Source organism: Pundamilia nyererei, unplaced genomic scaffold, assembly GCF_000239375.1.
Source record: "Pundamilia nyererei isolate P.nyererei 1_Seehausen unplaced genomic scaffold, PunNye1.0 scaffold00041, whole genome shotgun sequence".
Taxonomy (NCBI): domain Eukaryota; kingdom Metazoa; phylum Chordata; class Actinopteri; order Cichliformes; family Cichlidae; genus Pundamilia; species Pundamilia nyererei.
The window spans coordinates 2625247-2649137 of NW_005187442.1; the positions used below are offsets into that span (position 1 = coordinate 2625247).

A 23891-nucleotide genomic window follows, 5' to 3' on the forward strand; every position below is an offset into this window, starting at 1 on the left:
TAGTAAAGCGTTATACAAATACAGGCCATTTACCATTTAATTGTCACATGTCCAAACTGATGAACAAATTAACGTCATATATTCTGCAAAACCTTAATTCATGTTCCATATATTAAATGCCTCAATGAGTGGATTTTTAACAGCGCTACAGTGTGGATTCAACATAAGTATCTCCAACCAAGATTCTGTATGCAGGAAAAAAAAGAATCTCTTGAGGATCTAAAATAGAGACTAGACAAAGCAGCTGGATTCAACAGCATCTTAATCAAACAATACAGGAGAAGTAGCAGGAGAGAAAAAACTGAGTCAGGGGAGGTGGTATGTGAAGTAGAGGGGAAACAGCAGAGGAATGAAAGACAAAGCTGTGAAAGCAGGGGTTGATCTGCCCTGCAATTTCTGAGTACTGAACTGGAAAGCAGGTGAGGTTGAACATTCAACCCACTTTCTTCCAACCCAGTTTATCTGTGAACTGTTGCCATAGCTATCGCTCCACTGCCTCTTGCACTTGGTAACCATGGAGTTCACAGGGTTATCAGACACGGGTAGAGCAGTAAGATTAAATAATCCTGAGGTTTACTTTTTAAGTCAACCAAGATGCTAACCAAGAAATGCCATGCATAGGGATGGAGAGATGAAGAAATCTCGATGGTTTAGGGATGTAAAGATGAACACGATTTTCCTTGCTTATATACATCTCAATTATCACAAGCTTTTAAGGCTCAACTGACATGTTCCAGCCTTTCCTGGGAATTCAAACATCTTAAGTCACTTGACTCTAATAAGTCAAGCTAATAAACGACAACAATACAAGCGTAGTGCATACTACAAATTGGTGGAAAAGCCTGTTCTTACCATGAAAACTGCGACCAGTGTTCAACATTTGTTTTTAAAAACAGATAAATGCCATCACCATTTACAGTATTATTTGCTGACGTTATATGCGTAGATGTTTTGCAATTTTGCATAATATATTTCAACCCCGTGGCATATTAGTTACATTTTCTGCCTCTTTCCTTTGCTGCATCCACTGAGTCACTGTTCATCCAAGTAAACTGATTCTGAATGGTGCATTTTTGCCTCGCATGCTTCAACGCCTCAGCATATCCAGGGCGAGCCAGCTCTGCTCTGAGTCCTACTTGACAGAGATGTCCAGACCCCAGACAGCTTCAACAATGGAGCTAGTGTCTATGGTAGTAGACCATCTCTCGCTGGGCCTGAGCGACGGCCGGGTCGATGGGAGTTCAGGTCTGTAAACGGCAGCAGCGTCTGCTCGGTGCGCTTGCACTCTTAAACTCTTAAATCACAGCATAGGTAGATCTTCTTACTGTCCCTTTTCACACGAGAGAACAGTAGCCTCACAGAAAAGATATCTGTTCTAGAGATCAAATTTCTATTGAACATAAAAGGTAGCGACATATGAGGCAAATGTATGCAAAAAAGCACTGTGTAGATTTTACAACCTAATGTAGCCAGAAGCTAAATAACAAACAAGGACACGCAGAAGGCAAGTAATTGAGGTCTAATGGCCAATGGCCTATACCATTAAAAGACAATTTTACCAAAGCCTGTAAAGACAATTTGTCTAAATCGTGCCCTTTTCTGTCCTAGATCAGGGCCACATGTTGTTGTGTATGCAAATAATTTCTTGTATCTGCTTTGAATCATGGACACTACATGCACTGGGTCACCTGAAACACTGAACTGTTTATCGAAGATAAATTTAGAGAACTGCCCGTTTTAGCGTCTAGTATTTGATTGTATATCTCAGCCTGTTAGCACTGGGGTAGGCTTAAATAACATTTAAAGCAGATTAAGGCAATGACTGTGGTCTCGGCAACCCTTCTCATCCCCTCTGTCCTCATTTTTCATTTCTTCCTTGCTGCTCTTTACTTAGCGCAGTCCTCACGCCATCCATCATGCTTCCATCCTCTTCTCCTTCTCTGCATTGTCCCCTCCCTCCCTCTGCTGGCATGCCTGGGGGAATTGATCAGGTCCTCATCGCTCAGCCCAGCTGTCACTCTCGCTCCTCGTTCTCTCCGATGTCAGACCATCGGGCTGGCGCGTGTCACCGTCTCCACAGGAGCACTGGCTTCACGCCTGAGGTGACAAGCAGCTGCAGAGAGGGTGGAGCCAGACAGACCGAGCAACTTGACCTCGTGCTCACCTCTCATTAATGCTACTGGGCGATTGGTAGGCTGGCACGCTGCCTGTCACTCAAATTGCACAGGAGTGGCCTGAATAACCGAATTGCTGTACTCGATCGGTAGGCCAGCCAGGTGATACTAATTTGAACCTAAGTGCTGATTGATTAATTTTATATGACAATTCCATTTCAGAAATGAAGAGTTCAGCAAAACTTTGTAAAAAGCGTGCAGAGAAAAGGTTGTAGAACTGAGCATTTTTTGTCATCTCAGCGACTTTCCTAATTTGTGATCAAGAAAATCAATATCCCGTGCAAACTGCTGCCGCTTCACTCTCTATTACAAAGAGAATGAGACAATGTAAACAAGATCCCTTCAGGTATATAATTAATGCACCACAATGCCTGATAATACATAACACATCTATCAAGTTCTGCTGCGGTGCGATGACAGTAACCGAGTTAAATTCTACTCTGAACTATACATCAGTGTCAGTGCAGTGGGTTTCTATTCAGCAAAATGTGCAATAACGCCGGTTTTATGGGTTTGAGGCCACTCGTGAAAAATGAGCGCACTAATGTGATAGTTAGGTACTTTAAAAGGATTGGCTCAGGTTCTTGTACAAGATTCAGAGATTCATGTTCTCGGACCAAATCTGCAGAACGTGTAAAACTGCGAATTGGGTTAGGCACGCGTTCCGCTAGTCGATCAGTGAGCTAGTGACTTGTTACATAGTCAGTCATTCTGTGACAACCTGCGGGATAGAGTCTGGCTCCGTGCCATACCCCTGTCAGCAGTTTGGTAGGAGAATGAGGCAGAGGAGAAGGAGGACGAGGAGGGAGGGTTGTAGGTGAAGGAGGAGTGAAACGAGGAACAAGAGGAGGCAATGAACAGAGAAGTAAGAGGCTGTGGCAGGGATGACGGGCAGCTCACTAACAGCCTTTTTGCGTCTATTAGAGCTCTCATATAGGGATAAGAGAGAGACGGCGGGGTGAGGTGCTGGAGTTCTCTCTTGGACCTGTATCTGACTATTACGCAGACGCACACAAGCACACACATGCACAAAGAGACAACGACGTGAACAAGACAAACCAACCGCTGTTACTGTCGATAGCTCATAAAGCTTGACCTCAGAAAGCCCGTTGCCCGCTTTTGGCTTGCTGTGCTGGATACTTAGCAGAAGCTTAGAGGGACTTGTGAAGGCCCTGTAGCAGTGCCCCAGTAAACAACTGCGGAGGCCTCAGTCCCAGATCAACAACCGAACTCAATAACAAGCAACAAGCGTGCAGTGTGCCGGGGACCCATCTGGACACTGGCCGACTGAAAGCTGCACTTGTTTTTTATGCCATGAATTCCACCTTTGTTTTAAAGCCAATTTTGAATAATTACAAAAGCAAGGGATTTAATCAGGGACCAGCTGTCTGAAGCAATGTGCACGCGTGTGTTTGTGTACACCGATGAGGGCCCCGCATCAAAGTGAATCGGAATATCACAGAGGAGCAGCAATGGCAACATCTGAAGTTCCCTATTAATATGGCACACACTGGATCGCGCTACCACTTCCCGCCCACATGCATGCGCAGTCACAGGCACCCATGCACAGGCGTAGACTTTATGTGTGCATAGAAACATCGGCGGCATGCGGCGATAAGAGCAGAACCATCTGTCTCTCTATTACACATAGAGTGAATGTGCGAAAGACGCTGTGTGGTTAATGGGCTCGTACAATGTGCTATTGTCTTCCAAAATGACACAACAAAATCTGCTGAGGTGTGCGACAGACCATCCATCTGTCTGTCACAGGCAGCATCTGCAACACCCGTGATGAGCTTTGAAACTGAACACTGATCAGCTGATAAAACCCAACTCAAGCATTTTAATTTTAAGCCAGACGCAAGATGCTGATTTAGACAGATGCTGCTTAAAGTTCCATAAATTGTTAAGAAACAATCATTTCATTGCCACATTCATTCATTTGGAAAACTACTGATTGGGCCACCAGGAATCTAGACTGTGTGCTCATTGCTGGACAGGAGGAAGGAAGCATTGCACAACAGAACTTTTATCAACTCAAAAGTTTACGTAAGAGGCAAAGCAAGAGATGCAATACATCTGATCTCTAGATTTAGTAGTAACAAAACTCTGGGAATAGATCCATATTAAAAAAAACTTTTAAAAAAACCTACAAATACAGATCAAAATGACAAACTCTACCCTAGCTTTGCTTTGATACTACAGAACATCTTCAGAAAAGGAAAAAGAAGACGGTGGATAATAATTCAATCAAGAAAGACACAACCAGTACTCATGTGCAAGTAAAGGGACTTAAACTGAAAAGAAATATTAACGGTTAATTGTAGCATGCGAGTAAGTAAACATGCAGTTTACCTGAGCGATTCGGCCATGCGCCGCAGGTCCTCGTTCTGCTGCTTGAGTCGCTCCAACTTGGCCAAGATCTTGGAGAGCTCCCGGCTGGACCGCTCCGGATGCTCGCTGTCCCTCACCAAGTGACCACCAATGTAGAAGAGGAGTGTTCCCCAGGCCAAAAGCACCAGGGTAATCCAACGCCATGAACCCGCCCAGGGCCGCATGTTTCAGCAACGCGACCCAAAAATGCCTCTAGGTGTGCCTGTACACCCACCGAACCGCCGGCCTCCCAGCCGGATGCGCACACGCACTTTGTGCTCTGTCACCACAAATGCCACAGTGGCATTGACATCTCGGCAGGTATGGGAAATGACAGATGGGAAATGTGTCTGTTTATGACCAAGGAGTGTTTGGTAAAAATACAGTGGGTGCTTCTCCGCCAATAAACCAGCCTCTCCTCTGTGCTAAAGCATGATTGGCTAATATGCTCAAAAGTCTGAGTTTTCACAGCCTGATTGGTATCTTCTCTCCTCCACCCAGATCCCTGTTGACAAGGTCGTCCAACACCACCTTTCTGTGTCCTTCCACTCCCACAGGATATGTTTTATTCAAGTTGCATCCTGTAGAATAAAAGAAAGACACTGGACTTAGTTAAACTTGTTGCACAAAGTTTTGATTTGCAAATACATTCTGTGCTTAATAGGGAAACAGAAGCAAATTACAGCCACTGAATAGTTTGCCAAGTAGGTCAACTTGGCAGAAGTATTCCTGAAGAGGAGAAGCGGAGAGCAAAGCATCCAACTGAAGAGTGCAATACAGAAACAGTGTGGAACAGGTCAGACAAACAGACTGGCAGACAGACAGCCAAGATGCTGCTGACTAGTCCTGACATAACCCTGTCTCAGCAGCCTACAGGATTGATCAGTGTGACACTGCAATTTGCATATACGTAGCGATGTGCAATCCCTAAGCTATGCTGCACTGCTGTCGAGGCAGGACAGGGACGCACACATATTCCAGTCTGTCAACAGTCACTTCTTCAACATGCACGAAGTCGACACACAGAAGCCTCTATGCGAAGACATTTTTATTTCACGAACCGGACACAACCACTAATTCACCTACAACCGCCCTTCAAACACGCTCTTCCTCGATCTTAGTTAAAGCACAACTAAATCCGACATTTAACAGAATACAACACTGCCAAGGTGATACAGTGAGTTAATAGGGCAGAGAAAAAAAAAATCCCTGGATCATCACTTCCCTTCATTCTCAAAGCAGCGGGGGAGATTTTGATGGACGCGCGCCGGGTTTATGAAGCAACCTTCGCTGTCAACTCCCCAACAAAGCCCTGCCACGCAATAGAGACTAGTCCTGTGATGGGATGAAGACTGGCAGATACGCGTGCGTGTACAGTTCATCCAAGTGAATGTGTGTGTGCGCTAACATCTCTGACTGTACTGAGTGTGCTGGAGTAATGCCAAGCATCTTAGTCTTTATGTGAGCGGAGCTGGTGGGATGGGGTTGATTGACAACGTCACGATGTCTCTGGTGTTTCTTGTTCTGAGCTTTTCAAGATAGAAGAAAACGTTCCTGCTGGAGTTCGCCTGGCAGCATGGAAGTAGGTTAAGAGTAACTAACCATGTATGCCATAGCAGCATAGCTGATATGTAGGCCACTAATGGTGCCATGTTGCAGTGCTATAGAAGCTGTTCATGCTTCAGTGGCGCAAACTGCCCAGAATGCAACAGCTGAGATCTCTGAAACAACGAGCTGCAAACAATTCATCTTCATTCCTCACCAAATGATGTGGGATTATTAAAATCTGAGCAGACATTCCTTCTTTGCCGGTGCTCCTTTAGTGACTAACCTGGGCTGACACAAGGGTGGCTCTCCTTTATGCATGCGGCAACACAGATTTGCTGAGCTGTGTTTTATTATGGAAAATAAGAGGTGCGAGAGGATAGCACTCCACCAGCTAATGCACGACTGGGACTTTACTAAAAGCCAGGCTGCATAAACCCTTGTCACTGTGTTTGAGGGAATATAATGAGGTTCGTGTGCAGCAGACTAAAACTGATAAATGCGAAACTGCCGGATGAGACAGGCAACTGCTGCCAAATCGGATATGAGAAAATTCTGAGATAAAATTTCTAGCTATTGGTTCTACTTATACAAAAAAAAAAAAAAGAGTTAAGCTGAGCTAGTAATATTTTAACCGGTATAATAAGAGAACTTTGGGGAAATTAACATAAGGAAATGGGCTTACTGGGACACCAACTAGTGAAGTGGTATCAGTCAAGATAATGAAACGCTAAAAAAGGACAAAATACACATATACACACACAATAAATTAAAAAAAAAAAAGATTAAATTCATCTTCATGACAATCACTAACAGCACTTCAAAAAACAGCTGTATAAGCTATTCTGTGGCTCTGGATGAAGCCCTCTGAAGTCTGAGAGGTCACCAGTACTGGCTTGAGCCAGGCATCAAAAATATTTGACAGAGAAAGTGTGATATAAAGTGGAGACTTCACAGAAAAGGTTATTCATCAGCAGGGACTGGCAAATGAAGAGAATACCGCGTTGAATTATGGGGAACAGACCTATCCCTAAATCGTCACTCGTACTAGACATACTAAGTCTGAAAACGTTATGCTGTGCAAGTCCTCTTTATCACTTTAAGCTACTTTCGGCTGCCCCCTTATTCAGAAGGGGGTTGTCACATGATTTGGTGGATTTCCACACTGGATGCCTTTCTTGATGCAGCTCCAAAAGGGATTTCTGTCTCCTCTTGGGATCAAATAGGGAATCTTGTCCTTGTTCTCTCATAGGATGACAGACAAGGAGCACCTTTGATGGGTCACCAGTCTACTGCACGGCCGTGTAGTGTACACGGTATATCATATATGAAAACCAAGCACAATAATCTTCTGCACTAATGACTAAAGTTAGTAATGGAAAGCCACAAAGTCAAGCTCAGCCACTTTACTGGCAGATCAGCCCATGGCTCATTTATTCTTCTTGGCAATCTCAGATATGCTGCATGATTTAACATCTTGTCTCTCACTCCATATCTGCAAGCTGCTTTGCAACCCACCTCAGTGTGAGCTCCACTTTTTCGTGAGCTAATATCCATTCACTTATGGGCTAGATCTCAGTATGTCAATGAGGTTATTAAGCTCTCTAAATGCTGAAAGTGAGAAAAATCAGCCATGTCACTGAGAACACAAGGTGTCTAGATGTTAAATAACACAACCTTGGATCAACCACTTGCAGTTAAACCAAAAAAAACAAAACAAAACAAACAACATAAAATAGAAATACTCATTAAGAGGTTGAAAACCTAAAGGATTATTGGTTAATTCTATCTCCTTATATTAAATCCATCTTTACTAACTGCACATTATGACAATTATCAAATCCTGTCAATGTCTCCATAAAATGAATGAGGAAGGTTTAACAAATCCTTTTCATTGTGCCTTACAGCTTAGCTTTGGCTGTGATGAAATGTCAAAGGAAAAGAGAATCACATACAATGACTCTTCTAATTAAATGAATGAGGAGATATCTATTCAATATGCAGAATGTGGCCTGATTAAAGAGAAAATGTTTTCTACTATGATACTTTTGATATAATTTATTCCACTGATGAAGATCTGTCAGTGAAATATGTTACTAGAAATATAGCTGATTCGAGCCAAGCACTGAAGATTTTTGCATTTTTGCAAACCTCTCACATCTGCCCTTGAGTCAAATGGGGGGTACATAAATAATGGAAATTATAATAGTCAGTTAAATAAATGAAAGTTCCCCACTGTGGCACAATCATTTTTAAGCTGGACTGGTTGACAGATATGCTGACAATGAGATTTTAGAGAAGTTGGCCATTTCGTGCCTCTTCTTTGTTCCGCTTCCTTCCCCCAAACCCCTCCTCCCTATCCCACCAAGTACAGTAGAACCCCCCCCCCCCAGAGTTGTCAGGTTTTAGCAACTACAGACAAAATGAAATACGTGGCTGCTTCGGCCTGAATGTGAAGTCCTACAATTTTATGAGTGGAAGGAATAAGTGCTGCTCATAAACAGAACCTTGGTCTGCGCCACCTACATGCTCCAAATCTTCCTTGTGACCTTGGGTTTCAAACATCATCATTCTCTCACTATGCCCTTCACGGTCAAGGCTGGTGTGGTACATGTGGCACTGCAGGGTGGACTGTCAGACCTGTCACAAAATGTCACTGTGCTGTGGCAACATAAAGAAGCCCGAGGGGTCAGCAGAGTTGACCCGTTTTCACTCCTGCTGGTGATTCTTCCGAGTGACTAAGGCTGCAGCAGAGGTTATCTCTTATCAACGGCCTCCGGTCTCCAGACAATAAGCGCCGGGATGAGGTCCACTACTGAATTATGCATGCGGCTCTGCTTAGGACGGCTTCTATTACGCCAACACAACCACTCTACTTCGAGGACAACTCTAAGAGAGTCACCTATACGGCTATAGATAGTAACTTATCGTTTTGTTGGCGGAGGAGATGCATTGGTGTGTGTTGCTAGGGCAACCCTGAGGAGGACATATAGCAGATTGTGTTTGTGCTGTGGTTTATAGCGCGGTGGCAGGGAGATATGATGCATGTGTCTAGAAAACAGACAGGTAGAAGAGGATAAGGAACAAATGCAGAGCAGCAGTGAAAGAATGCCGATGGGGGGAAAAAAATGTAAGTGGAAAAGCCATTTACACATTCATAGCTCTGATGCAGAAATATCTCTTTGACAGATGAATCTAAATGTGACCTATGATTGAAAAGAAGATGTATTTTCTGCTGATACTGTCAACGTATTCAACAGAACTGTGAATTTTCCATCCCAGCATATCGCCGGTTGGAGACACGCGATTCTCCATATCAGCTTACGAGCACAAAGCAGGGGGCATTCTTGCTGGTGTTTGGACGGCACAGATGTAGCAGCACTGGCGTCAATTTTTAACCATTATTTATCCTCCAGCAAGTGAACAAGCTGTTGTTGGAGAAGCAGCCTTTTAAAAAATAAAGAAAGAAAAGCACAAAGCTGCACTGGTTTCTTATGGTTTCCTTCCAAACGCTGTAGAGCAGCCTTTCTGATTATTTTGTCAGCTGGTGTTGAGGTGTAGTCCAGCGACCTTTGATTCCTTAGGCTTCCTGTTTACATGGGAAGGACGATATATGTAGTGGAGTCGTAGGGTTGACACATTTTAAGTATTGTATAAATACATCAAATGTAAAATGAGTAAAAGAATCAGGGAATGGTATTTATCAGACTACCATTAATGTCTGCTAATATCACAGTGCCAAACAATGACATTTATCTTTGGCTGGTGCTTATCCAGGAATTATTCAGTGTGCTCACAACCCTGCTCTGTCATTAGAACAGACTGTGTCCCTTGTTCTTCATTCTCAAAGTGGGAGATAAAACCCTTGGTGTCTCAATGTCAGACTTGAGAGAGTAACAAGAGCTTCACCCACCATTCCATTCAACATGCAAACTTATTTAAAAGGAACTCTAACTACCAGCCAAACTGTTATTTAAAAAACATTATCGGGCCAGAATTTTAAAAACTGGTGCCTTCCTGCTTAAAAAAGGATCCAAAATGAAACAGCAACAGTTGAAATAGCATGGTTCAGGATTATGAATAACATACAATCCAGTCGTTAAGTCTGACGTCACTAGCCGCGTCTGGGCCTAAACTCCGCTGCAGGTCCATATATCAAACGATCACTATGGCATTACTGAGAGTTGAAAAACTGTCTAAAGTCTTTCATCTTTAATAAAATGATCAGTGTTCTGCTCTACCAGGTGTAACAATTGAGTTTAACATCCAGGCATCCATGAAAACGAAATTTATGACATTTAACGGAGTTAGAAGTTAGCAGGAAGTTAGCTCGCTAGCTTCTATCTAAATACAATATAGCATGTCCTGACTGCGGGGTTTTGGAAACAAATTAAAACGTACAGCTCTGTTATCACTTCCAGCATAAATGAAGACAGAAAACTAAACAGCAGTGATGTTTGTAGGGTTACTGAAGTTTGGCTAGCTGGTATATAATGATGTGCTACGTGACCGCTAGCGACACAGCTATGTTAGCATAATATAAACAAGCTAACATTTTTTCCACTCGATAAAAGTTAACGTGAGTGTTCTTGGTGGTCAGGAACAAATGTAATCGCATGGCAGGATGCTGTAAAAGGACCAAACTTCAGCTAGGAGAACAACTGAGATAATCCATCCACAATACGAGGTTAGTCATTCATATACTGCTGCATGGGCTGGGCAGTTACATCCTAAGGTTTTAAAAACTGAGCTTAAATAAATGATTAGCGGTAATAAAAGCCGAGGGAGGTCAACAGTGATCACTGACTGTTTTAGTAGCTTTTTGAGATTAAATAGAAGAAAAACATTAAACATGTTAACAACACAAAAGCCATATTAAACGCAGACTACTTTAGGCCCAGAAGTAGGATTCGTCACGTGATCGCTTAACGACTGGATAGAGTATCCTAACCTGAAATGTTTGTCCTCCTGTTTTCAGCCATTTGCAACTAAATATTGAGATTGAATTTTGAGTTTGACTTTTTTCCCCCCCGCCAGTATGAATATCAGCAAATGTATGAGTCATTCAACGCCATAGTGCTCCCACTCGTTTCTCTGCTGGCTCAGAGCCAGGATACGGAGACACCCTTAGCTTTTTGGGGTGCCCCTTGTGTTTCATATGCATGCGTGTGACTCTGAGTGGGTGTGTGGGAGTCGCACGGCTTAGTACAGCCGACTGCACACGCAGACACACACCTCCACACAGAGGAGAGCGGTGAATATTTCATGAGCTGCTGTTTACTTTACAACATTTCTAAGCAGAATGTGCAGGAGTCCATTAACTTAAGCTAAAAGGCAGGGTGAAAGCTTGGCGTGGGGAAAGAGGAGAATAACGGCTAGATGGTGAACTGGCAAGATGAAAGGGCATGATGTGCAAATGAATGTAATGCATTTTATATACATGAAAAGCCCATAGCTAATGCATTATACACTGAGATCATTTCAACACAGAGTTTAATTTCTGCAGTTGCATGCAGGAAACACGGTAGCTTTAAAAAAGAAAAAGAAAAAAAAGGGGGGGTGCTGGCAGCAAACCAATGCATTTATGCACGTAGATCTGGTCAAGAAAACCTGCTTAAGTTCAAACAAAGTATTGGAATGGGAAGAAAGGTGATTTATATGATTTTCAGCGTGGCAGACAGGTGGTCTGAGTATTTCAAAACATTTTTTTGCTCTATAGAAATAGAAAATGGTCAGAAAACGACATGATATCCAATGAGCGGCAGTTCTCTGGATGATGTCAGTAGTTAGGAAATGGTCACGATTTTTCTAATTGATAGGAAGGTGACAGTAACTCATACAGCCACTTATTACAACAAAAAGCTAAAAGCACAACGACAAAATAAAGTCTTCGCAGCAATAATCTATGGTGGACCTGAAGTCATAAAACATTGCGCAAGTAAAGCCGTAACGGATGAGATATACAAGTGCGGCTCTTGCTGCACCACTTATTACAACAATGGTGTGGAGAAGATCATTTCTGAATATGAACCCCGAAACAGATGGGCTCCAACAGCAGAAGACCACACCACCCAGTGTGGTACTCCTTTCAGTTAAGAATTGGAAACTGACGGGTCCCACTAACAACAGAAAATTGCAAAAACAAAAAAAACAAAAAAACATTGTGCGGTCTGATAAATCTTGATATCTACTGTGAAGTTCAGGCCAAAAATTGGTGTAAAAACATGAAAACATTGCCCCGTCTGCCTTGTATCAACAGTTCAGGTGATGGTGTATTGGTGTCCTTGGCACACTTTGGACCCTCTGGTACCAACTGAGCATTGTTTACACACCGCAGCCTATCTGAATATTGTTGTTGACAATGCCCATCCCCTTATGACCACAGTGTACCCATCTTGCGATGACTGCTTTAAGCAAGACGGCACACCATGTCACAAAGCTCGGATCATCTAAAAGTGGTTTCCTGAACATGACAGTGTGTTCCCTGTACTCAAATGGCATCCACAGTCACCAGATCTCCGTGCAAACGTGCACTTTAGGTATGTGGTGGGACAGATGATTTGTATCATGGATATGAAGCCAACAAATCTAAGGCAACTATGTGATGCTATCACAAGAATATGTATCAAAATCTCTGAGGAATGTTTCCAACAGCTTGTTGAATCTGTGCCATGAAGAATTAATGCAGTTCTGAAGGCAAATAAGGGGATCCAACCCAGTATCACCAAGGTGGACTGAATAAAGCAGCTGGTAAGTGTGCTTGGGAGATTATCAAGATATACTGAAATATCTGAACAAGAAGTATTTCATATAATTTAATATTTTAGTTTTATAAAATTTTATAATACAACGTAACATCTACTATCCAGCCACCTATCATATGACAGGTTTGATTTATGATCTCTGATGTCTTAGAGATAACAGTACAGTAACATCATAGAACCAAGGGTCACCAAATACAATGACTCCATACAAAATCTGGGTGAAAAAAAAGAAAAGAAAAATTGTCTTCTGCCATTTACCACTCTCCAGTTTGTTATTTTGCTGGCCAAGATGCTGATTATCAAGGCTTAAATTCAAACTGGGCATAGCAAGCAACTGCGCTACAGGGTGGATATTATTTACTTTATTGTTGCCAAGTATTTTTGCTGGAACATATGTTAATGTCTAGTTTGAGGAGCTTTATGCTTTTAGTTTATAGTGACGCATAGTGTATCATCTTCTTAAACAGGTCTCACGGGAGCAAAGATTCGGTCTAAACTTTGTGAACACAAAGCAAATAACAAGCATTACTAAAACCAGCCCAACTTAATTTGTTTAATCAAAAAGGCTGAAAGCACAAAGACGAAATAACAAAGTCTTCACAGGAATAATGTATGGTGGACCTGAAGCCATAAAACATTGCCTAAGTGGCTGAGATATATAAGTACAGCTCTTGCTACACCTGTTGGTGATTATAGTTCCCCACTGCCAGCATCCAAAAAACACCACCTCACCGTTAAACTCATTCATTACAGTTACAGCATGCTAATAGCATAGAATGGAAACCCTAATGGTTGATGCGTATGCGTAAAAACATTCTCGTTTTTTTACATTTCCAGGTTACTGGAAAGAGCCCAATTCTTGAGAGTGTTGTAAATGTGACTGCATACATTCACACTTGAGCCACATTGACAGTAATTTGCAAATTTGTATGGGATAATAGGTCCAGGGTGCTTATTCAGGCAGTTGACTCCAAGTCTAAACTACTAAGTCCATGGGTTTAAAACAGGTCTTTACAAACCAAACCAAACCATATATCCTTTAGATATAAACACTATATGACACAAAACCAACATGGAACACAGCATATGTCTGAAAGGGGCTTTGATGATAACTTGGAGGCAGCAAGACCACTTCTGGCAGCCCACTTCATTGCAAGTTTGGGATTAAATCTCAGAGAAGTGGCTAAATGTCTCAGAGAAGTTCTAGCCACACAACCACTGAGCCCACTGCAGCTTGGCATTCAGTATCAGAGCTCAGCACACAGCCTCTCCTTCAAGGTTATCTCTATGGAGAATTCGCTGACAGCAGGATACACGAGCACACGCATTCACACATGCACAGGTGCTCACATAGTGACAAAAGATAGGTACCCACAAACATGACTTCTCAAACACCCACACCCCATGCCCTCATGGGGTGTGGGCTTGTTTATGCCAGAGGTTTATACAAACAGGCTTTTAATTGGGACACAGGGACATATGATTAGCCGTAAAAATCCACCAATCAGTCCTGTGTTTTATGACGTTTTATGCCCAAATGAAACTGGGCGGGTGCTCTGCCTGCCAACCCAATCTGTCTCCTGACGACTGAAGGTGGATCTCGGGGTCCAGACGTGGTCAAGGACATGATTGTAAATTCAACATTTCAGTGAGGGTGATGAACTGGCTTTGCAGCATTGCATTTGTGAATATGTCTGAGAGAAGGCGGGGATAGAGCAAGTATCAATGCCACTCATGCAGCTATATACATCATGGTTGGTGCATAAAGGGCATTAAGTTTCAGTGTGTGTGTTTATTAGGGGAAACTACAAATGGATTGTTTACTTTATGAATACCACAATTAAGTGGTTTGCATAATGACCATCATTATTTATGAGCAGCAAAAAAAAGCACAAGCTCAAGGTCTGTGCTTTACCTCCACCGTGATCTATACTGCTGCCGGTACCCACACACACAGCTACTGTCCGTTCTAGTTTCTGTTACTCATAATGAGTCCCAATGACGGCTGACCTTTCACAGCCTGGGGTGCCGGGGACGAGCTAAAGTGATGGGGGCAGTGAGGGAGGGTGGCTGAGCCTGCAGTGACCCCATATAGAGGGTGCCAACCTTCATTCGGTCACTTCAAAGTGGTCTAATGAGTGGCAGAATACACAGGAGAAAGGCGAGTGGAGGGGGGAAAAAAACAAAAAACTGGGGATAATAGAAGAAAATCTTTGGCCAGAGAGGAAAGGTGAGAAGGAGTAATAAAGAGGACACAGAGAGCGACAGTGAGTGCATAGCTACAGTTACACTGTCCTCAACTGCCTGATTTTTATCATCGGAATATGCAGCGATGCATAATATGATATGTCCGTATCTACCAGATATGGATTTTTTCCCAGAATACAATCAAACCTTTGGAATGAGACAGGGTGGACAGGCTCGCACTCTGGGACATTCCTTATAACTTGCCATCAAGTCACAATTAAATTGATAGTTGAAAAAAAGGTGTTTTAAAAGTGCTCTAAAAGGAGGACTTCAGTTATACACTCTTAACAGTCTTTCTGATCTGCTACCAGAAGAAAAAAAGAAAGACAAAATCATGATGAAATGACCTTATGTGTGACCAGCCCACGTAACAAGACCTGGAAGAAAGTAAAGGGAGAAAATAAGAAATGTCACTGCAGCGAGAACAGACAGAGGAAGAAGGTGTTTGAGGTTGGAAATCAGCGGTTAAGGGACACCAGCCACAGGGGGGAGAGGGAGAGAAAAATTGTTCTGGTCTTCTATTGCAATCTTCCAATAAAAACCTAGATTGACGAGAACAGGGTCCTCGGCGGTCTCTTGTGCGATAAGTTACATTTTCAACACAATAAGCAGCGTGCCCAACCACTGCACATTTCCTACCTCACTCATCCTCTGCAACAGAATTTACGGTCAGTGGTTAACTCCCATTATATATATGGCTCAGGGCAAATGTGGTTCCCCCTTCCACAAGCCAAAGTGCCCTTTTCTGAAGCCAAGGCTTGAATGATAAAGCAAGAAAACGAAGAGCTTTGGCTAAAAAAAATAAAAAATAAATTTAAAAAAAGACAGCGAGATCTAGGCAACAACAGATGAGGAATACTGAGAATAAAGAAGAGGGAAAGTAAACAGCACAAGAATGCCCAGACAGCAAGAACACCAAGATTTAAAGAAAAAAAAAAAAGTTGTATTGAAAGACAAAGAGGGAAAATAAAAATGAGTGTGGTACGAAAAGAGGAATCCATGGAGGTGGTAATCAGAAGAAAGATGGCGGTGGTAGACTCAAGACAGAGGGAGAGATGAAAAATGTTCCCCGAGGGGCCCGAGTCCTGACTAATACAGAGAAGAAGTTCTATAAACAGCAGTAACACATAGCTCCCACAGATTCATCGCTCTCCGCTACATTACCTCCATCCTCTCGTCTTCACCTCTTAGCTACTTTGCTCTTTGACCTTAAATCCTCTACAATGCAAAAAAGACATATCACCAGTAACATGTGACATGCTTATATAGCAAAGTTTACCTTTTAAATTCAGGCATTTAGCCTAGAAAAAAAAAGAAGAACTTTATAGCTTATTATAGTCTCCTGTCTTATGAAGTCTGGACTGGAATCCACTTTAAATAGTCCTGCATTAGAGATTTATGGATTTTAATAAAGGATGGGTCACGCAACTATTTCTCGTCTTAAAATATTCCTCTTTCTGTTGTTTTTACTAGTGCCTGGTGGTACAACTGACAAAAGGTGGCAACAATGTAAATAGAGGATACCAACCACTTTCAAATAAAAAAAATATATACAGAGCCCCAAAAATAACGAGGTGGTTCTATAAATTGGTGTCCTGGGTGTTCTGTGTGAAGTTAGGTTAATTAGGAAATTAGGTGCTAACCACCTTGATCCAGGACACACTCTCGATTCTAAAGTTCTGTTTCTGAGTTTAAAAAAGTTCGAATTATTTCTGATACGTTGCTAAACACCATGCTATTAAAGAAGAAAAACAAACAAAAACAAAAAAAAGCACTGAACATGAACAGGTCTCTCTGCTTGCGGGTGTGTTTGTGTGGAAGGGACAGGATTGAAACGCCCTTCCCTAAATTTATTACACCGTATCTGTCAGATATTCAAACTGAATAGTCAGGACTTCACCCTCCGTGTTCGCTTTCCGAGTTTCTCACAGCTTCGATGGTTGCCTGCTGCTCTCCAAAGACACGCATGTGAGATGAAATGAAAATTCAAATTTGCCAACAACTGCATGAATCGGCCTGTCTGGATCGGCCCTGTGATGGACTGGAAGCCAGCATGAATAAATGCTAAAGCAGACTCCAAAATTAATAATTGACAAGCTGAGATTGGGTGTTTTTGTGACTTACCCCTGCCTGACTGCTTCTTTGCAGGTGTGCTACTGTCCCCCTTTCAACTGCCCGCTTCACTCCCTTTTGCTTTATTCTGTTCGCTGGTTTCCTTTTAACTCCATTTCCTCTTCCTCATCTTTACAGATTTTTGTTAGAGCTTGACATTTAAACCCAAACCAAGCGGGACCTGCCTGGAGCAGACTTGGGTAAGCTTACACTGAGTTTTCCCATTTAATTGCTTGGCTTTGGGTGAGGGTTGTTTGAAAATGTTAAAGTACTCTTACCCTCTTTTAATGACGAGAAAATACTTAGCAGTGTTTGGATTGAGAGGTTTTGGATATTAACGAGTAGGGCTGAACGATATATCGCATTTGCGATAATATCGCGACATGATCAAGTGCAATTTTCTAACCGCAAAGGCTGCGATTATACTCTGGACATGTCCAAATTCATGGGCTGCATCCTCCTGAGGCCGCATTTGTAGACCGATTACGTCACAGCGACGCGCCGAAGGCTGTCCAAATTACTACCATATCCCAGAATTCATAGCGCGGCCCAGCCAAACTCCAGTTTCCAGCAATGGCGGCCGCTACTAAGTTTTAAAATTAGTCATACTAATCTTTCTGGGTCACAAAATAAACTTTTAACATATTTTCAGGCGAGAAAGTAGTTGTGTAAACATCAAATATCTGCTCGGTTTATCAAGATATCCCATATTTGCAAAAGTGCTTCGACGTTTTCAGAGGCGTCTGCTACCCTCCGGCTAGCTCGACAGCTAGCCGAGAGCTCGAGGATTACTGATGCGGCCAAGAACGGCACAACTCCCGGCACATCATTTTCAGATCACCGCGGAGTTTCGCTGCTCGGGTTAAACGTAATATATAAGTCACTTAGACAACCTAAAAATGTTATTGTTGGTCTTTTTTCAGTGTTTTGTTTGTTCGTGAGTAAATCGGTTTGGCTGAGATTAAAGTTATTAGATTAGATAAAATAAAACTTTATTAATCCCCCGGGTGGGTTCCTCCTTGGTTTTCACACAGCTGACTAAACGTCAAACAGAAAACTTATTAAACAGAAGTATGAGACAGTCGAGAATTTACACCAGTGTCTGGTTATATTTTAGATAGCAAGAAGCAGACGGCCGAGTTTATTAAACTCCACCGAGACAGCGGTGACGCTAATCAGAAGGCTAGACCGTCCAATTTCACGCCTTTAAATTTTAAAGGTGTGTTTGTGTGTGTGTTTATACAATTGCTATTATGTTTGCACTTTATGTGTAATGTTACTGACTGCAGAGATCAGTAAGATGTGTGCATTTTTTATTTATTAGTTTTATTTATTTAATATTATTTTTTAATTGAATGACTGTCTAGTAGTTCACAGATGTCGAAAAACTGAGTGTGGTAAAGCCACTGATTTTTTTTAATGTATATTTCTGCAATCTGCACATTGTACTGACTTTCATTTTAATGTTTACACCAGGGTTCCTTGTCAGCACTTTATGCTCAGATGTTTGTAAGCTAAAAATAAACTATTGTGTATGTTCAAATATACTGTTGTGATTGAAGAAGTTAAATAAAAATGTCAGTCATCAATTCATGCATCACCTCATGTCATCATAACAGAGGTCTGTCTTCCAGGAAAGAACAGTTTAAAATTAATGTAATATAGTATTGGCCATACTATATGATGTATTGCTTGTCTTTGTTTAATAATACAGAAGACAAAGACCTTAAAAAATAATCGCATATCGCATCGCAATCGCAATATTGGGGCAAAAAATCGCAATTAGATTATTTTCCATAATCGTTCAGCCCTATTAACGAGTTCGGCTGTTGATTAGGCAGGAATTTGTAGAATCTGTGACACACGGAGAACAATTTTTTAAGTGAATATCTGATTTTTGCACGTTGCAGCCTATGTTTAACATCACTCTGTCCTTCTGCCTCCATGTTTTTTTTAAGCTTCTTGCCTTTTTTGTGTCCTTTCACCGCAGTGGCACGCATGTGTCACCACACAAGCCATATTGACAGAGCTCCTCGTCTCCGTCAGGTTGCGTTTTCTGCTTCGGGTCCGTACTCGTTCGTCCGCCTCACTTCTCCTCTGTCTCTTCCACTCGGGCTCTACGTCTGGCACTGTGTTTGTCTGCTTTGCCCATCAGCTTCCGCTCGGATGCTCCTTCTACTTGATGTGAGTTGTTTGTAGGTCTTTTGTACTTAAATGTATAGACTGTGTAACAGTTTCCATGTGTGGGCCATAAGTGGAAGGTCTGTGCGATTTATAGGTAGCACGGCTGGCATGATTTCCTTCGCTTGCTTCGACAGGAGTTTATTCTGGTATTGTAGTAAAACAATCCTATCATCACACAGAAGTGTTTCTGCTTTAGTGGAGACACTAATCACATTCACTACATTCAGCCTTGACTTGCCTGAATTGGTTGTTAGTGTAATGAAACTGACAATTACAGGCTACAGAGCAAACATTCCCTCTGTGGTCTTTCATAACCAGAGGCCTTTTCAGTGTATTTATTCATGCTTGGCCCTAAATGGTTCAACTCTACGTTCCTCCAGAGGACAATAAAAAAAAGTTACATGAGTCCATTTGAAAAAAAAAAGGAGAAAAAAAAGCAGCTCTAGGGAATGCTGTTTGCTAAATACTAAAAGGAAACACTGGCATGCAGTCTACCTTGACCCATATTAACAAGTCCTGAGAAAACAGTCACTACTTTTCTCCTCTCTACTAAGCAGAACCTGTTGCTCAGATTACATTAACAGCAGGTGAAAACAACTCGACGTGCCAAGCAGTGCTAACGCTGCACTGTTCAACTCAACTCTTACTACCGTCTCTTCCACAGGAAAATAAAGAAATTAATGAACGCGTTCCTGCAAAAACCGAAGTATGCGTTTTCTATCCAGGGAAGGCACCACTGAGACCTTATTAGTACTCCGTAAAGCCAGAGCAGGAGTTTACACAACGTGACTTTGTAAAATCTGGAAGTGAAGGGAGAGACTAAACAGTTCTTCCACTGCTGGCGGAACACTGTGATCCAACTGGGAGCAGCTGCATCCCTTGTTTCAATAACACGGCAACAACATACCGCACCCTTTACAGTTGCGAGGATCAGTCGGGGAGAACCCGCAGGGAAAATGTCACGTTCTCCTTGGTGACGTTCTGGGATTCTACAAGACGGCCATGTTGCACATCAGACATGATGGCAACATTACACAGAATATGTAATCTTTCCTGCGCATCGAGTCAGCTGTCTTAAACATCAATGCTGAATCGAGTCTAGACAACAGGAAAGTCCATCAATCGTCCTCTGGGGAGGATAATATTTTGTTGCTTATTTAGTTCCCTTGGGGAATGATTGAGCTTTTACCCCACTACTTGCTTGCAGCGCCTATTTCCTGAGTGTGTAACAAGCTACTGTGCACAGCTGTCATGTGTCTAGGCAAAGCAGTGTGACTGACAGTCATTGTTCAAGACTGAATATGCATTTCTCCCTCCAGGACTGACGCATGCCAAATGAAGGACATTCCCCTGATTGATGACATCTATTTATAACAGAGCTCTCCCGTTTTGTACAGGCTTTCTCTACATTTCTCCCCGTCTGCCATGCTGACCTCTGACAGGCCCAGAGCTAGATTCCACCAGTGGGTAAACAGAAGGAGATGCACTTAAATGCCGAATCAAGAGTTATTGGAAATCTCTTATAGTTCACCCAAGTTTTCATTAGAGTGGGGGGGAGGGAAAAAATTCTGTTTTGCTGCAGAAATTATGCATAGGTAGGGAGGAGTAGGAGGGAAAGGGGGAGGTGGGGGTACTCCCAAGCACCGAGGTTAGATCACAAACACAATCAATAATGCACTGCCTATTGTGTTTCAGCACTGCAGTCAGCTCAGCTCAGTTCCATTCAAATGAATCCACGGTGCAGGACTGGCCGAGCCCGTGCTAAGTCAACAGTTCACATGAAAGATGGGTCTTCCCGAAGGCACTGACAGAAAACAGCAAGGAAGGGAGAGAAAGGGATGATGGCCTGAGCAGATGAGAGGGAACAAAGGCGGTCTTGGCAGGAAAACGAGGCACTGAGGGAGTGCACGGTTGCCACTGCTGCAGATGTTGTTTGTGAGTCTTTACACAATGTTGCATTCGATCTGCAGTTCACATAAAGAGATGGAGATGAAGCTGAGGCACATACTGGTGAAATGCCATCTTCTGTGGTAAAACGCATCTTGCTGGTGTACGTCTTTAAGATCTCCTGCCCCGGCTTTTCACTACTTCCCCGCCGCAAACTATCGACGCCGAGCATCAAAATCCTTCCTAAACAGCTAATCCACCCCTCAGGCAGCATCAGCGGTTTCATCTTCAGCTCTGCGAACCAAAATACTGGTAATCGAATTGAATTTAAATCCTTCAGCTTCTGTCCCTCATTGTTAATAGGTCCTTGGAGTGCATTAAAATATATATTGTCTCCACATATTTATTGCTACATGACATACATGTGGATTATTCACATTGATTTTCCGGGTAACCTTCAGCGGCCATGGTGACAAACAGTCTTTTCCGTGTTACTGCCACTATATTGCCTTGTAATCCAGATGACTCGCCCTCTGGATTATTGATCCGGTCTTACGTGATATCCATCTTCGACGGCACGCTGCGATGCGACTGCGTATAGATCATTTATAAATAAAAATGTGGAAACTGCTACATGTAAGATCACAGAAATAACTCAACTGTGAAATGTATTTTCAAATTGCTTTCATGTGCTAAAACACCACAGGCACACTTTGTTTTTATTGTATTTTGTATCTGAGATAAAAGCAAATCTTATTTGATTGTGCTGGAAAACCCTGAGCAAAGATGTTGCCTATTACAAAGTTCTCCAATTCAAACAACCACACGGCTTAGAAATTCTAATCATATCTCTGTGAATACACGATCCTGGAGAATCACATAAACCTACGAGGCACATTCTGTACAAAGTGCACATTGATCTTGCTCAGCTAGCACAGATATAATCCCAGGTCTATGAACTGGCAGTGTGATAGTTAGATCCCGCGTACTTGTGTGTGTGTCGGTAATGGTCTAGTTTGGTCTCGGTCTGTCCGGAGGTAGAACTCTCCTCCCCTCTACACTCCTCCTTTCCTCCTCAGTCTGTCGGATCTGATCCTCCCAGTGTGTCCTCTGTGGTGTCTGCTTCTGTTCCCCTTCCTGTCGGTGAGCTGAGGGCCAGCAGAGGGGAACGGGCTGCCAGCGTCTTGGCCTGGTTGCCTGGCTCCCCACAGCCTAGTCATTACTGCTGGCTAACAAGCAGAGAGCGGGGGACGTCTGCGGCTGCTCTTTCCCTTAACTAACAAAGAAAAAGACCTCATGGGTAACTGTGGTAGTAGCAGCGGCACAGAGGCACGGGCTCCTGCTGGACCCATAATGGTGCCTTCTCATTATAGGCTGTCTCCTGGGGGAGAAAGAAAAAAGTTGTACACGCTGGGTTACAGGTCCTTTCAACTAGGCACTGTGGGACTACCGGGGGAGTGAGGAAGGAACATTATGTACACAACCTGTGACATGCCATTGCTTTGAATTATCTTTATGTAGTGATGCTTGCGTTCGAGTCTGTGCGTGTGCTCTGCGTAACTCTCACGTGCGCTCAGCTGGATGTTTACACACTTTCATATTTACGCTGGTGCCAGAGACATGGGGAGTTCCTCAAAAGGGGTGGGGGCGTTTGAAATGCGTTTGACTTCATTTGATTTGATTCCAGCGACTCTTTTAGAGACAGAGGTGTGTGTCATTGGGAAAAGCAGGACTTTGAGAGAAATTATACCAACCATGCACACAAGCAAATTAGGCTTCATTAAATGCAAAAAAACTTGTGGTATAAGCAGCATTTTCTAATAGTTGGCAGTCAGTTTTAGTAATGGGCGATGGAGGCGTGGAATATGCTTATTAATGGCTTGTAAAATACATCTAAATCCGCAGCCCACTGCTTGTTTGACACCTGTTTTTATTAATTTTCAGCTTTGTGTCCAAACTGATGTAGGCTGTACTTTGGCTGCATTTCTGTTGACATTTCATCGACTCAGCTCAATATCTTATTTTCACTCAGCCAAGAAAGTCCCTCGCCGTTTCAAATTAATACGACTAATGTTACCTAACTTAGTCATGCAAATTTGCCATACTAATCCTTGAAACACTGTCACTGTACTGAATATGTTCTATGTTCTTTGGATGGTGCTTGTCTCCAAACGAGAAAAAATATATACCATGAGATCTGCAAATTCTAATGAAATCCCATGCAACAGTTCTGGAATACAAATTGTACTTTTGTGAAGCCTTTAAGGCACTTTTTGTTAACCGTGTTACAGTTTATTATTATAATTTCACAGGCTGTAATTTGTGATAGGGTTATACTGGAATATGCAGTATTGGAAGTGTTTTAATCTTTATTTAAAACAACAAGAATATACTTTTAGATTTTTTTAACTTATTTTTTGGCCAATGCAAAAGGGGCTTCACAAAATGTGCATCATATTCAAGGCCATTTTATTAAAAAGCATTACAACTTACAAGTTGATGTAATTATGTGCACCCACACCAATTTACATACAAGTACAATTCATTATGCTAACTGTAGTTCAATAATTCACATATACTTCAATCTGGCTTTGAATCTGTAGCT

The 23891-nt window shown here is 42.4% G+C and overlaps 1 protein-coding gene across 1 annotated transcript in view; it reads right to left on the minus strand.

Moving 5' to 3' along the window:
* fut8b (fucosyltransferase 8b (alpha (1,6) fucosyltransferase)) overlaps positions 1-23891 on the minus strand; it is a 91317-nt gene that overhangs the window by 37726 nt on the left and 29700 nt on the right. The window contains exon 2 of the mRNA XM_005731124.1: positions 4530-5128. Within this exon, the coding sequence (XP_005731181.1) occupies positions 4530-4732 (203 nt within the window). The 5' untranslated portion in view covers positions 4733-5128. The remainder of the gene's footprint in view (positions 1-4529; positions 5129-23891) is intronic.